Raw genomic sequence first — 16,278 nt, forward strand, 5'->3', positions numbered from 1 at the left:
TCCGTACAGGGATAATGAAATCAAGACTGCAAGGCTTCTTTTCCCTTGCCTCCCATCTGTCTTTCTCTTTTCAATTTTCTGACTGACACTTATTGATCTAGGGATCATGACTTCCAATTACTTGCTTTTAAAGTCATTTTAGGTCTGCAGCAGGGCTCTTGACTCAGGCTCGTCCTTCACAGGGGTAGATGGGGGACAAGGAGAAAATGAGGGCTAGTGAGAAAAAGTGTGTTAAATAAGAATCTTCTGAAAAGACTTTTTGGTCATCTGTCAAAAATCTAATGAGTGATCTGGATCAGTAGCTTCAGAGCTTTTACTGCAAATTTGATCCCCAACTCAGAACAGCAGCTTCTTAATGTTTCTCCTGTCTGTGTTCATTAGCTAGTTAAATCAGGAGTAGCGGTTGTGTTGTCTGGAAAACAATGTGCTATTTTTGTCTCTTGGCCTCAGTTCTCTTATTTAAAAAAGATCTGCCTTTCCAAAAATGCTTCATATATCATCATCATCACGCATTGCTGAGAAAAACAACTTCTAATAATGAATCTCCTCAGGATGTGCCACTTGCTCCAGACTGTGGATGTCAGACCTGGTTAATGTATTTTTTTTCTACCTGCAGACCTTTCCTCCCCCATGCCACTGGACAACGACATGAAGAAACAGGAGCACCTGTGGCAGACTCAATCTCCCAACTTCCTGGCAGAGAAGGCCTTCAATGCTGCAGTGGCAGAACTCCAGCCACACTGCGCTATCTGCTCACTCTTCTGTCCCTACACTAAGGTATGACAGCTGGAGAATGTGTCAGTGAATTAGTAAAAGTAACGATAGTAATAGCTGCCAGTGAGTACAATCAGTAGTTGTAGCAGTTCAGCAGTTTATAGGTAGTATTAGTGATGTTCAGATTCAGATGTTCACTACTGCAGCTACACCCTAAATTTAAGGAATTGAATGATTTTAACCACATCCTCCTTCCTTTTATCTCAACCATTTTAAAGGCTGACCTAAATGATGTCATTGATTCAGTCCACTAATTGTCATATTATCGTGTTACTGTCCTCTGGCCTTTCCAGCCACACAAAGAGGGCTCTGTTGCCAATGACACCCCACGAAAATCCCCCCCACGTCACGGCAGCCGGACTCGTCCCCTGGTCCCAGAGATGTGCTTCAGCGTTGGGGCAGGAAACACAGAACCTCCACCCACAAACTATCACATTGGAGAGGATGGAACCAGCCTTCTGCTTTGCTGTTCAGCCTGCCACATGCAGGTTCATGCCAGTGAGTATAAAGCCTTCAGTATGGCAAGAAAGATCAGCAGTAAAAATAAGTCGGAGCACAACACAGTGCTGGTATGCTGTTACTGAAAAATCAACACTTTCTAGCAAAGAGAATTTGATAATAGCTTTTACACTAAATTGTCACCAAAAATAGTTATTGAGACATTGAGAAGTTGAGTTTTAAAGGTTGATTATTGGGTATTTGTTTATTCTGTTTATGTAACAAAAGGTTTACAAATGTAACCCAAGAAGGAGCCGCAGCTGTAAGGTACAATTGAAATTCCACAAATTTACATTAAAGTTGACATCACATAGAGACATCCGAATAGTTGTGAAATACAGATGTGTAAAACTGAGCATACAAGCAAGAGTTTGTGGGGGAAAAAAAGCAAATATTGTAGAAAAGTTGAATCAGTTCAGCAGCTGTGAGCACACTGCAATGTTTGATTTGTAACTCTCAGAATCTTGGTCTCAGTCTCTACAGACACTCTAGTGGGCATTTTCACTGCTCTTCTCTATTCAGTTTTTTTTTTTTTTTTTATCCCTGTGCCCCTGACAACAGCATTGGAGAAAATAAAGGATGAGACTTCACCGTAGCAGTGCAACAAACTGCTCAACTCCCTTGTCGACATGCTCAGTGAGGCTTCCTTGTTTAACTCTCCTTGAATTGGGTTAAACTAGCTAGGAGGCAGCACTGGCAACGCAAAGGCCTTTCTGAAGACAGCACACTGTAAAACTCTCCTGCTTTTATTTACCCCATTTTCCACATTCAACATTTTTTTTTTTTTTTTTTTTTTTTTTGGACATTTGAGGGCATATAGCTTCTGTCAAAGCAAAGCGTGAAAAGACAGGCAACTGTATTGTATGTACAGGAATTGCATTTGAGTGAGCTCAAGAACTACTTTTAATTGGCATATATTGATGTCTGTTATCTATATTAAACAAAGCACGTTTTTGTTGTTTGGTTTTAAATCATAGTGTTAAAAAAACATTTATTTAGTGGCATATGGAAAAAAAAAAAAACTTTTACCTTTAAAATATTTTTCATATGTGGATGTTTTGTGTGATGCTGCACATTCAAACCACATAGATGACAGCATGTGCACACATACACAATAATACAAACAGACACACACACCCAACCCTCCTGGGCTCTTATTATCCCTAAAGCTGGAGTGCACCTTCAAAAAGGGCCAGTTCATTAGTCATCCAGGGATGAGCTTGGCTCAGCTGGGGAGGCGGTGCTGCTATTGATAAGAGGACATGAAGCAGAAAGAGCTCCTGTCAAAAACACAAGCGCTGCACTTCATGACTTCGCTGCTCATTGTTTGAGTGGACATTCACCTAAAAGGCACTCAGACCCAGCTAGGTGTTACAAAAGTGTGTAAGCCTTTTGTGTTCAGAAGCTCAAATTGGAGATAGTGACGAGAAGGTCAGGTAAGCTATATATATATATATATAGCTTGAACACACTGGTTAACAGTGGTGCTTAGTGCAAAATTTAAATATTTAATAGATCGATCAACTGATCGATGAGCAGCGATACACTAGGTGGTGCTTTGGAAACATAAAGTGCAGAATGGTATGGGACAAATGTGTGAACTAAATCTCTTCCTTCATAGGTTGTTATGGTGTAAAACCAGACTCTGTCGGTGAGTCCTGGATATGCTCCAGATGTGCAGCAAGAGCCGGGACAGTGGTGAGCAGCAGCACTACTTTATGCAAATAAAAAAAGTTTTAAAAAAAACTACACATTTTGGGTTCCAGCAGAAAAACATAAATTGTTCCATCCTGTCCAGGACTACAGTTGTTAGAACTGAGTCTTAACAGTAAAATCTGTTGATTTGAAGATAAACTGGTCATGTTGCCAAGCAGCTACCACAGAACACCAACTTAAAAAAGATTGAATTGGTGAAGGAAGGATGGCTCAGAGGATCTTTAACACCAGTTGTTCATTTTTCTCTTATAAATGAACTCGATCCACATATGATTCTTTATTTTCCAGGAGTGTTGCCTCTGTAACTTGCGGGGTGGAGCTTTGAAGACTACCACAGACAACCGGTCAGTGGCACATGCTTGAGTTTTGTTGTAGCAGTTTTTTTTTTTTCTTCCCATATGTAAAAAATGCTGCCAATTTAAAACTAAAAAAAAACATGAACATTTCCTGATTTTGTTTGTCTCTCTCTACCGTGTCACCAGCTGGGTCCATGTCATCTGTGGCATCGCTGTAGCTGAAGCTCGCTTCGTCAACCCCATCGAGAGGGAGCCCGTTGACGTCACTGCCGTTCCAGAAACCCGCAAGAATCTGGTAAGCTGAGTCAGAGGGGGAAAAAAAAAAGGTTTAGTCATCTTTCGTCACTGTACAGTGGAATGCCAGTCAGGCAAGAGTCAACAAAGTCAAAATGTGCACCAGTATGCTATAAATGGCACCCTGTCCCTGTGAAGAAGAGTAGAAGACTTCTGTGCACTTGTTGCAGCTCTTTTCTCTTGCTCTATGATTCTTTTCATCCTCCCCTCACACTGCTCACTGCCTCTGTATCTGTCACTCTCTGTTACCCTCCCATGGCTGCTAGATGGATAGATATTTTTTTTGGTGAGCATCGAGGTGTGTGGCGTAAAACATATGTGCTGAGGGGAATGGCTGAATAATCAGCTGTCGTTTCTCACTGCGCCAAATGAACTGCATTGATCCTGTGGGCAATTTCCCAATTGCTGCTGCGTCTTTGAGCACAACTTGTCCCCTTCCTTTTTTTACCTTCCCCCCCCCCCGCTTCTCCTTCCCTGCCTCCGCCTCCTCCCCCTCCCACAATCACCCTATCCCACTTTGCTTGCTGGTGCATTATCACAAATCTACAAATAATGTCAGCTCTCTTCCTCCTCTTCTCTCAGAATAATCTATCAAAGACAAGCTGGGTGACATTTGCATCTGAGTGCTGTCAAAGCAGGTTTCCTCTCCCTCTTTTTAAAACGCCATGAGGAGGAACCTCTGCGGTCTAATGATTTGGATGGCTGGGCTGATCAAATGTGAGCATGTACCCTTGGAACCAGTTTATATTACTCCATGATCAGCAATCTGTGCTTTCTCTGCCCATCTTGAAACATTTGGTTTTCAGAGATGGTGAGATTTTACACAAGCTGCCTCTGTGTTATTTATTTCAGAAAATCTCCAGCACTGTTACTGGGCTGGAAAATACCTTTCCCAGAGGTAGCGTTGCATCTTGCACCTAGAGGTACCATGATTTCTATTCTTGCGAGAAAACAACCTCAAGCTTAGGAATCCAAGCAGCTTAAATAAATCATCATACAATCTCTAAAAATACTGTTCTCCATCTCACATTCCAAGTCAATTTTCTTGTGCGAAGTTGTTTTTTTTTTTTTTTTTTTTTTTTTTTCGTTTGTTTGCCCCACTGCTTTGTTTGTCACTGATTCGGAACTGGAGATATAAAAACACTCAAGTAATGTTTCTTAGTGCTGCTGAATTTCTTCATGCAGTTCTGGTGTCATGTCATTTCATCGGAGGAAAACTATCCCAAGCCGCTGAAATATCAGACAGCACAGCTCTGTGCACCCGCACAAAAATGAAGCATTGGGAGTTTAATAAAGCATTTTTACTTCTTTATTGATTGGCCATGCGCTGCACTACAGCTGCTTGCCATGTGATTTGTCAAAAGGGGGCGGATGGAGAAGAGAGAACGAGCGAGAAAGCGTGAGGGGACATGCTATGTGATGATGGATAATCATAATAAAACAAGTAAGATACCAGTCATATTAGATGAGACAGTTGCGAAAGCTGTTGGGGATAATGGGCTGAGTCTGTTCAGTCGAAGCGTGTTGTCATGAGTTTGATGTATACAGTTCCACTTTTCTGCAATCACATTGATTTCTTGGGCTAGTAAATAAATACTGTCATTAGGATTTTGAAAGAAGATGATGTTTCTGAAACACACCTGAGGTTGTCTTGTTGAACTGAGAAAATAACTCAGTTTGACAGGCCACCAATTCCACCACACGCTCTTTCCTTCTTGCATCCTGGCATTTCATTTAGTTCTCTCTTGTTCTCCATTTTAACTTAATCAGGGACAAATGAGGTACTGGGGGAGAAGGTGTAAAAAGAAGGAGCGTGGAGGGTAGAAGGATATGGAAGTGAATGAAATGAAGAGCGTGAGGTTTTCTGTATCTGTCGAAATGGCCGAGCACATAGTAGAGCTTGTTTTTGGACAAAGGCGGAGATTTGATAGGCTGGTGGTAATTTCACACTCAGAATGTTGGATGGAATGAAAGCTTTTGAAAGGAAAATGCTCCAAGGAAGAAAAGCAAATTCTTTATGTTGTTGTGCAAGAGTAGAGGCTGAATGAGTGATGCAAGACAACAGAAAGTATGCTGGAGAGGAAGAAACATGGAGCGAATGTTTTGAATGTCAGAGTAACTGTTGAAGCTGCTACTATGGACAAATATGAAGTTTCTTTTTAAAAACAATGGCATGATGTCTGCACATTCATGCTATGTGCAAAGTTAAACATTTTTAATAATTAGAAACATTTCAGAGTGTCAAACAGGACCAAAGATCTGAGTAAAGAGAAAATGGTTACGCTGCAGTGGTTGTTTTCACGTGTTCTGAGTTAACAGGATGGAGTTTAAGAAAATTCCTGTGCTACCCATTCAGTTTGGTTCTGTCCCTAACACGTCTTATGTACATTTGCACTTTTTCTCCGACCTGAATGACCAACAGAAGACTTTCTGTTTAATTCTCCTTGCAGAAGTGCGTGTTCTGCCATGGCAAGATTGCCCACCAGAACCGCGGAGCCTGCATTCAGTGCTCATACGAGAACTGTGCCACCTCATTCCACGTCACCTGTGCCCAAATTGCTGGAGTGATCATGACGCCTGCTGACTGGCCCTATGTGGTGTCTGTCACCTGTCACAAGCATAAAAGGGCCATTCCAAAGGTAATACCTGTGAGCAACTACTGTTTGTTTTGTAAAAATGAATTTAGAAGGAAGACAGTGACAAGCCCAGAGAGAGATGAGAGCAGACATTTTATGTAATGACCATAATGATGATGATGATGATGATGGGTCCAGTTTTAATAGAAGAATGTTTTCTTCTTTGGGACAACAATGTTCATGTTTACTCTGGAAATAGTTAATTTGTGCCCAGTGTTTTGTCTGAGATGCCACTGTGCAAAATGGGGGAGGTGCAAGCTGATTGGCTGTTAAGGTAAAGCTAGTAGCCAAACTGCATAGGGTTTAGATTAAAAGGACTGTTTTCATTTGTGGTTCTTCACATTTCTCTGCCCCCTTGGAAAAGATGTACACAGTTAGTCATGCAGGCTGCATCTGCATCACCTGCTTTAAAAATATATGTGACTTTAGCCATGATAAACCCTCTGATCAAAGGATGCATCAGTACCACTGCCTTACAGGCAGGATAGGAAAAGCCTCTTTAAACCTCTTCAGGAGCACAGTGTCTATTCCAAACACATTAGAGGCTTTGGAGCTTCTGAATGGGCCTATTGTTTTCTGTATAGCTGCTGCTGTGACAGTTGTTAAATTAAAAACTGGATGTGTGTCATCCACTTTGAAGAGATTGTAACTTGTAACTAAGGAACAGTCTGGATAACACATTTAACTGGACTAATAAAACCTCACTTAGTGGCAATAGTTTTTAGATTTTCACAAAAGTCAGTATATTTAGGTGTTTCCATGTTTCTGCAGTATGATCCCACTGAAAGAGACAATACAAACATACAACTGTATGACTGCTGGTTGAACATACTCTATGTAGAGTTTTCTGTAATTATTTCCAAATAAAACCTGTCTGAGCCTCTGTCTTGTCTTTCTCTCCCTTCAGCCACGTGCTATACCAAAAGGTGCACAGAGTATGAACCTTGGCCAGAGGGTGATCGGTCGCAACGCTGACGGCTGGTACTACCACTGTACCATCATTGGCGTCGCGCTGCAGACGTTCTACGAGGTCAACTTTGATGATGGCTCATACTGTGACAATTTGCACCCTGAAAACATATTAGTGAGTACAGACACGTACCTGTGTACAATTTATAGACGCAATTTGTTTTCAAAACCAGAGGAATATCTTAGCAACTGCTATATACTTTGAGCTGGAGTGTCTTAGTAAATGAGAATGTAATGATTAAATGTAAATTCAAATAACCTCTTAATGGCTCACTGCTTTAAGGACGCAACACACAGAACCTTAATAACATTAAGTCCTGAAAAGATTAACTTCACTTAGGAGAAAGATGAAGAACTAAAAAAAAGAGCAAACGATCTGTTATTTGAAAATATTTGATTACTTGACATTGTTCTTGCTGTCATTGATTGCACTCCACCTTTGTCCCCCCCTCGCTTTGTCCTGCCCCCCCCCTCTTCCTCTCCCTCCTCCTCCTCCTCCTTCAGAGTCACGACTGCCTGCGCAATGGTCCTCCTGAGGTGGGCGAGTTGATCATGGTCAGCACCTCTGAGGGTCATATCCTCAACGCTTCCTTTGTCAAAGAGCACACCCACAAGTTGTACCAGGTGAGGGAAACGACAAAAATGACAAATTAGCCTCAAATCTGTGATCAAAGTGACACAGTGGAGTAAAGGATAGAGAATCAGGGTTGTGGTTATGTCACCAGTTCAGATTTATGAGAAAAATGTTTAGAAAAGTTGAATTTTTGAGCAGTTTAACTGATGTTTGTAGTTTATCACTTTGTAAATATATTCACTTTACCAAGACAAAGCAAAAAAGCATTTCTAAATACAGCTTTGGTGCAGAAGGATGTTTGTCCAGTGTTATGGCAGTCTAGAGGCAAACGATAGACATGACGTAATTCACCTGAAATCCACGTTTACATGCATGTGATTGGCCAGTGCAGCACAGCGCGTGACATCACATCGCACTGCAGAAGTTGAACTAAATCGAACTTTTTTCCATGACACTGTGACATTTTGGCAGAGCCCCCTGGCAGCCTGGTCTCTGCTGTGTAGCACACTTCTCCTAATTTAAATGAATGAGAAGGGCTGTATTTTTTCACAGTGAAGCCCTCTCTGAACATGGCCTTAGGCAAGTACTCTGTGAGCAACAGCATCATTTACATATTTCATCTACTGCTCTTCTTGACTTGACTTGAAGTGATTGAGCCTGTGAACCTTTGGTAACTGCTCTGTCTAATGACTTTGCCACCTCTGGTTTGGTTCCCCAGTCTGGTATTTATCAACATGTGAAAAGCTTGGCTGCCCTTGTAGATTATGGCTGAGCATTTTGATACAGTGTGATGTTAAAACATAAAGTGGAGAGATTTAGCATCACTGATGCATGCTGGGGAATTTATGGGGCAAATGTGTAGTGTGCTTCCAAAGTAGAAAATACAGAAATGGGACTGCTGTCAGTGGAGGCCATCTTGAAAGTAATTTACATACATACACACAAGAAGGCATTAGCAGACAAGGTTAAGTGAAGTGATTAATCTTTAATTACCATGATGCCGGTTTTGTGAACACATCTGTAAGTGTTTTTCTGAGTGCACTTACAAACACACACAGGCGCACATACAGAACAGAAAAAGGATTAATGGAGACTGCATCATAACCCAGAGATCATTTACTGAACAAGAAATTGAACCCAGTCTGCCTCATTCAATCTTCGTATCTACACGTAATTGAAAAGCCTAAAATATAATGTGTAAAATATTGAACCAGTCTTTCAGCTTGTTTTTGGATTCACTCTAACAGAGAAATGTTTGTTTAGTGTCTCAGTCCTGTTTCTCATCCCTGGCCTCTCTTTTTCCAATAAGTTCCCCTCAAAGTAAATCACTGTTATCTTTGTGTGCTCTTGTCATGTCCCCATGTAGCCCATTGGCTACAGCACAGAGAGTCCTGTTAAGGATGAGGATCACTGTTTGGATGAGTTTAAAAACAAGCTTCCAGCTGGTCACTGTGTCAATGCCATGACCCCAACCTTGTCCTTTTTGCTCAAGATTTTTTCAAATCTACATTTACATTTAAAACACTGTGCTGATGGTCTTATCCACTCAGCAAACAGCTTTGTGGTCAAGGACATTTTGACAGAACCGAGTTGTTCATGAACTGTTTGTTATGGCCGAGATCCAAACTATGACTTTCTGTGTACAAGTTTATATTTTGAATCACTAAGACACCCTGATACTCCTTTCTTCACTACCCACTGATGTGTCCTCTTTTGTTATACTACCAACACAGTCTCCTCTTGATACAGCCTCAACTAATTAGTCAAGTGATGTATTTGGAAATTGTGTGTTCCTCCGCTTCAAAGGAGACAATGGAAGTAGAAGTGTTGCTTGATTAATCCAAAATGTTATCGTTATCTGTGCAGGTTGAGTTTCAGGACCAGAGTCAGCTGATGATCAAACACTCAGAGATCCATCAGCTGGACCAGGATCTGCCCAAGAGGGTCCGGACCAGGCTTGTGAGTATTTTACAAAAATTTTGCTTGCTGCTGTTCTCAGACATCACACAGAACGTTTATATCTGCTTCTAACAGTAAATTAGAAGAGGGTGGAAAATATAAAAAAACATAGTCCTTGTATTGCATTAAGGACATTAAGTAACTACAGATGAAACTTTATTTTTTATGCAAACAACTGACACTTTGCAGCCCAAGGAGGATAAAGGCCCGAGTGTGGGCTAGAATGTGTAGGTTGTTAGTTTGAATGAATATGTTTTTGTGTGTGTTGATGTAACCCAATCTGTAACCCAGCTATCACATTAAATAGTTCAGATTCAGTTTTCCATGAATATAGAGATGAAGGCTGAAATGATGACTTTGAAAATCCCAATTAATTTTGCAGATATGCACTAGCTTCTGCTCTGCCAGTTGGCAGTAATGATAAATGTGTACACATGTAGTTGCACATACAGAAAGCAAAGCACTCTTCCAGTAAAGACAGACAAGAGCAGCTCGCATTGGATGTTTTTAGTGTTGTAAAATAGTATTGGACGACAAATTTCATGACAAAGGTGGCGATCAGTAATAGGAAAAAGATAAGATACCATGAAGATTTAGACCAAACCTATTTGTGACGATAGATGAGACTAGATTCAGGGGGAAATCGCTGCTCCTTGAGGGGCACTACTCTGCTTATTTTCCAATTATCCTTGCCCATCCCACTGCTGATTACCTGGGGTGAATCTCAGTTCCCTTATTTTAATGCTCCTCTGTCAATCCGGAGTTTGTTCCAGTCCGTCATGATGAAGGATCTCCCAAAACTCTTATAGCTTGTAACTGTTATAGCTTAATGTGAAGTGTGATTTTCAAAAAAGGGGCATGTCAATCTGTAACAGGCTTCTGGGAAGGATGCGCTTGTGTGTCCTTGGTTTTAGCTCTTCCAGCCAGTCTCCTTGCTCCTCAGAGCATAAATACGTTTTGGCACATCCTTCGTCATATGTACAAATAAACATGCATATACGTCTGTACACAAAATAGTTTTTGTAAAGTCTTGTATAAGTCAAATACATTATGCTTTTATCTGTGATGATAGAGTCATGGCTGTAAATTTGTATTCATAAGAAATTTCACAAGTTGGTATTTTTAAACCAGACAAAATACTCCATATTTTATATATGCAGGAGTACAAACGTTTTGTGTGCATTTTATGTACAACCATACACTAATATACATACATGTAGTGTGTTAATAGATTAAAAATATTATTTGACATTTGCTTGGTCACAACTCTTGACGAAAGTCTAAATGTAACTATATCAGACAGACTATTGCACAGTGCTGCAGTGGTTGCTAGTAGCAACACAATACTCAGCTGAAATCAACTGCTGGTGGCTCAGACATGGAACTCCTGGTAAAATCCTCATGTGTCTCCAGTTTGAATCTGTCTCTCTGTGCTTTCAGGCTGTACCTGTATCCCAGGAGGAGGTTTCCTCAGCAGATGAAGCCCAAGCAGCCAAACGTCGCCGCCTTCCCTCCAGCTCAGCTCCAACTGCAGATTCCCTAATGAAAACAAGTAGTCTACCCACCTGCCCCTCAATCGTAGCACCAGTAGCAGCACCTGCAGCAAAATATGACAGTATTAATACACCACCAACCTCACAACCTCTATCTCAGCCCAGCATTACTCCAAAGGATGTTCCCACTCTAACCATTGGTAATCAGGTGGACACCGAGGACACCCCAATGGACATGAATGTCGTTCTCACTGACACTCTAACAGAGTCAACCCTGGCCTTGGCCACCACGCTAACTCCACATACGGCCCCTTTTCGGTCACCGTTGAACTCTGATCCCCTGCTGTCCACTCCGTCCCCTCACCCACCACCCCAGCACATGTCCGACAACTACACACCGAGCAGCGGCTACGTTTCCTACATGGAGACCCTTCTCCATTCACATTTCCCTCAGGACGATGGTTCCAGGCCCTTGTATTAAACACCAACTCCACTATGTTATTACCCGGCCAGAGGAAGCTGAGCCAATCTGAAGTTAAGCTAATGGAGGTGGACTGTACTGAGTGCTGTATTAACAGACAAAAACATTTCCTGAACTGGCTCTGAAGCTCAGGGAAGGAGCAGGAAAAGACACGGACACACAAGCACTCAATGCATGTTACTTTTCTATTTTTGAGTTAATGTATTTGCAGTGGTGCTTTAGCCTGATCTGAAGCTGCAGCTAAAGAGGACAAGGCTGTTTTTATTTTTAACATTAATATTATTAATATTATAATTATTTGTTTTTCGCTTTTTTCGTTTTGGTCAGCTGCTGTGCTTTTCTCCTCTCTCTTAATAATGAATATGTCTCTGGGTGGTATCAACTCATACCTCGTTGCATTAATTCAATAACAGCACACTCCCATTTTCTTTCTACAGGAAGCTAATTACTAAAATGGTCTCGGCAGTAAGGCCCGGTGGACTCCGTTTTCTTTTTTAAGTCGAATAACCAGCAACAAAGTGTCTATTTTTCAATTGTGCCACTTGTGGCTTTGAAAACTCACATTGTCCATCTTCAGGATATTCTCACTACGGTGTTTTTATTGTCTGATTGCAAGAGGTAAACAGGGGAAGGGGTTTAAAAAAAAACATATTGTAGGGGGAACTCAGTATTTAAATGTCTTAGAAAGATATTGAAAGAAATATTTGTAATAGAAAAAATCTGTTGTATGCAAACACTAGTAGATTTGTATGCAGGATGCTTTGAATTTTTGTGAAGATGTCACAGTAGTTAACAGGTAAGACTTTTATGTGATGCTCATTTGGTGGCTCCACGTTTCACACCCAAACCTGTCTCAGGGTTCCTACATGTGGGGAAAAAGATATTGTTTTACCTTCAAAATTTTCGCACGTCTAAAGGAAGTACACCCTGGAAAACTGTCTTGAAATGTTCCTCAGTTGGAACGTGAATATCTGTTGCTTACATTGTCTTATCTGCTCCATTTTAACAGCTTATCTGCTGCTGTGAGTAATACATCTTTGTGTACTGTGACATTTGGCCTGTGGGCACAGAAAACTGGCCAAACTTGTGAGATGACTATAAACTATGATATTTGGAAAAAGAAAATTATGTAGGAACCCTAAAATCTGGAACTATTTTGTAACAATCTTGGTTTAAATTGTGTATAAATCAATATTGTACATTGTTATGCCGTCTGTTTTTTATTACTGTATCTATGTTCACTTCTGAAAATAATTCACAAACCTGGCCAATCTAAAATATCAACACCTTTATTTTTGACAGATTTTTGCAGGCGTATTAGTAGGTATCTTACTAGTTTGTACTGATGACCACACATTTTTTTTTTTTTTTTTTTTTTCTTCTTTCTGGAGATGGCCGTTTTGTGCTACAGAGGTGCTACAGAAATATTAAACTACTGATGGACTAAATTTCCCAACACTGTCACCTTGTACATACTGCAGGCCTTGTGTATTGTGATTGAAATTTGTAAATGTCAAACACAACTTTTTCCTTTTTTCTGTCACCACAATTTGAAACGTTGGGACACAGGGGTGTTCCTGTATTCAAATGATATCCATTGAGAAAATCTTATTTCAAAGGGATTAAAGTGGGGTACCGGTCACCAACTCTTGTGTTTTGTGTTTAGTAGCCCCAAGATTCAGACAGTAGAAAGTATTCAGTCAGAATCCTCCAGCTAAGTACAGATAATGAGAAAGTCTGATATATTTTATTATGGCTGATCAATTGGTCAATTATGCTTTGGATTAATCAATCTGATTTTAAAAAAATGTTTTCAACTTCTTGTCAAAATATTAAGTTTGCCACATGTAATAATAAATATTATAATGTCAGAATAGCTGCTATTAAAACAGTTCATAGAAAGGTAGATAGGCTTACCTCTTGGTCCGTTGGGTGCACAATATGTGGAGAGTTCGGGGTCATCTCAACCAGGCAGCTCTGGCTCACTGTCCTCCTCTTCATAGGCAGGAGAACCTGTGTCACTCATCCCTTAAAGAAACTGAATTGTAAAAAACATACAGTCAAAATAAATAAAACAATAAAATAACATCACACACAAGTAAGTATTGAACAACTAGCTGAAACTATGAAACCTAGTGTTGAGTTAAAAGGCATCCAAACAATCTGAACACAAAATATCATATGCAGATGAAGTTCTTCTATTTCTGAGCAATCCATCTGAGTGTATTCCATCATTAATTAAGATTATTGAAGAATATATAAAATAATTTAAGCCCTCTTCGTAAAAATAATACAAATTGTAAATTTTATCCTTTAAAAACGGTAACTTGTGTATTTAAATATCTCGGTATTTCCTTCACAACCCAGATGGAAAAATTAAAATTAAATTTACTCCCCAGCTCTTGTTCTTTTCTTGTGCCTTTAGGGTGACTTTTAATATCTGTCCAGAGATTGTTACTTGTCAAATGCTGCTTGTCTATATCCCATTAAAAGTATTTAGACTACTCATAGTGCCATTTCAAGATTCATATGGAAAAACAAGCGTCCCAAGACTAGTTCATTTACCTCTTTAAAAAGGGGGTCTGAAACCTCCCAATTTTTATATTATTTTCACTGGGCAGCATAATTTAGGATTGTTACTGAATGTGTTCAAAATGGTCAGTTTTGGCTTTCAGTCTTAGACTATCCTTTCACATGCTTCAGAAAATGACATGCTAGTTTTAAAAGTAATTTTATAACAGATCTGTAATTCCTTAAACATCTGTAAATATCTTGATCATTATTTCATTATTAATTTTTGGAAACAAATAATGTTAATTTTGAATGGATTTAAAGAATGGAGATCTGCAGGTATAAAGTGTATTAAGAACATGTTTATGGCTCATACGCCAAATTCTTTCCAACAATTACAGCAGTAGTATCTTCAGTAAGCTTCTGTTCAATCCAAGTGAAGCAGAACCTGGATCTTAGGCTAAGTATTGCCATTAGTAGCATGTGTTTGCCATACTATATAAGGTCAGAATAGGTGCTATTAAAACAGTCCATAAATAGATAGGTAGATAGGCTTACCACTTGGTCCTCTACAATATGTGGTACATAATGTAGATGTGGGGAGTTTGGTGTCATCTCCTCCTAGCAGCTCTGGCTCACCGTCTTCCTCCTCAGTGGCAGGAGTACCTGTGTCACACTCATCTCTTGATGAAACTGAATTGTAAGAAACATAGATACAGTCAAAATAAACTAAACAATAAATTAACATCACACAAAATCATATATTGTTACAAGCTGAGTCAACATTCAAAATAAGGTTTATTCTGTCAAAATCACCTTTTGTTACAGTGAGGCTACACTTTTCAATGTCTGAACTGGGCAAGCAATTTACTGCCTCTGACTTGTTGGTATCAGACTGGGCCCTTGTGTCTGGCCACACTGACTTGCCTGGCTGGCTTCAGGTTTGGGAACTGCCAGGGCTGCTGATATCAGGACTAGTCTGTCTGGGCCTGATCTGCACATGATTTATGCTTCTTTAAATAAAAGTCAGAAATAGCTCCCTTTCTCTTCATTGCCTGTCCCTGTACAAAATAAGACAGCCTTACTAACTATGGTGTGATTTCCCCCTATTAATCTAGTGCTACATAGCTTCAGGCTAACATCAGCCAACATTATGAAAGGCTATAAACTTACTCACATAGTTAAAACTATTGGAGACAAAATCTCTTCTCTGCATGTGCCTTCAAATTATCATTAGTTTAAAACTCATCAGGTTCCAGGGGGGCCAGTGACACCACAGACACCCCCTCTAGCTCCACCCCTGTGCTACTTACAACTAAGAAACTATCTAAATTCAAAACCTTATAGTACCCAGGGTATTTAATTTGTTACCAGATTTATATCTGGAATATAGATATATATCTCGTAACAAATTAAGTACCCTGGATACCACTACTTATGAAGGCTATAGCTCTTAAAAGTAAAGTCATAACTTTATTATACAATCAGTTAGTAGAGAATGATATTATTAATATCAACTATGTTAAAAAACGCTGGGAGAAAGACTTTGGTGTTGAACTTGATGACGTGACATGGCAAAAAGTTTTGGATAATGCTAAAAAAAACCAACCAGATCAGGAAGGTCACATCAAACACAATATAAGATTATTAATAAATTACATGTGACACCTGAAAAACAGCACGGGAAAATGTAACAAATGTCAGAAAGAAGTTGGGATATTATCATTTGATGTGGACAAGCCCAATGATTATGGAATTTTGGAAATCAGTGGTAATAGAAGTTGAAAAGATCATTAACATCAAGATAACTATGGATCTAAAACTATACATTCTGGGTGCAAGGTTTCTCTCTGGTCAAAATGTCAAACTGCTCAGTAATATGTTGTACAGGCTCGTCTGTCAATCCTTCATGTCTGGCTCAATAATCAAACACCAACTCTGTCATCCTGGTACGACAAACTGTATGAAAGACTATCAGATGTGTTGAACGGGACCATGGACAAGTCTGTGAAAGATTAGTCTCCCCTCAGCAAATATCCTGGGCCTGAATGGCATACAATAACAGGCACGGAACAGA

General features: G+C 39.9%; 1 protein-coding gene across 5 annotated transcripts in view; it reads left to right on the top strand.

Annotated features, from left to right (window-relative positions):
- Positions 1-13,332, top strand: part of kdm4b (lysine (K)-specific demethylase 4B) — a 38,796-nt gene extending 25,464 nt beyond the window's left edge. For 3 of the 5 annotated variants that reach the window (XM_026322972.1, XM_026322975.1, XM_026322973.1), the window contains exons 13-22: positions 617-777; positions 1,068-1,272; positions 2,894-2,970; positions 3,277-3,332; positions 3,471-3,579; positions 6,029-6,217; positions 7,122-7,298; positions 7,688-7,807; positions 9,624-9,716; positions 11,157-13,332. In XM_026322972.1, coding sequence (XP_026178757.1) covers positions 617-777; positions 1,068-1,272; positions 2,894-2,970; positions 3,277-3,332; positions 3,471-3,579; positions 6,029-6,217; positions 7,122-7,298; positions 7,688-7,807; positions 9,624-9,716; positions 11,157-11,690 — 1,721 coding nt within the window. In that variant the 3' untranslated portion in view covers positions 11,691-13,332. Of the gene's footprint in view, positions 1-616; positions 778-1,067; positions 1,273-2,893; positions 2,971-3,276; positions 3,333-3,470; positions 3,580-4,160; positions 4,502-6,028; positions 6,218-7,121; positions 7,299-7,687; positions 7,808-9,623; positions 9,717-11,156 lie in introns of those variants that run through there. The other 2 variants (XR_003296562.1, XM_026322976.2) reach the window with 2 other exon arrangements.
- The last annotated feature ends 2,946 nt before the right edge of the window (positions 13,333-16,278 follow it).

Source organism: Mastacembelus armatus, chromosome 4 (genome assembly GCF_900324485.2).
Source record: "Mastacembelus armatus chromosome 4, fMasArm1.2, whole genome shotgun sequence".
Lineage (NCBI taxonomy): Eukaryota > Metazoa > Chordata > Actinopteri > Synbranchiformes > Mastacembelidae > Mastacembelus > Mastacembelus armatus.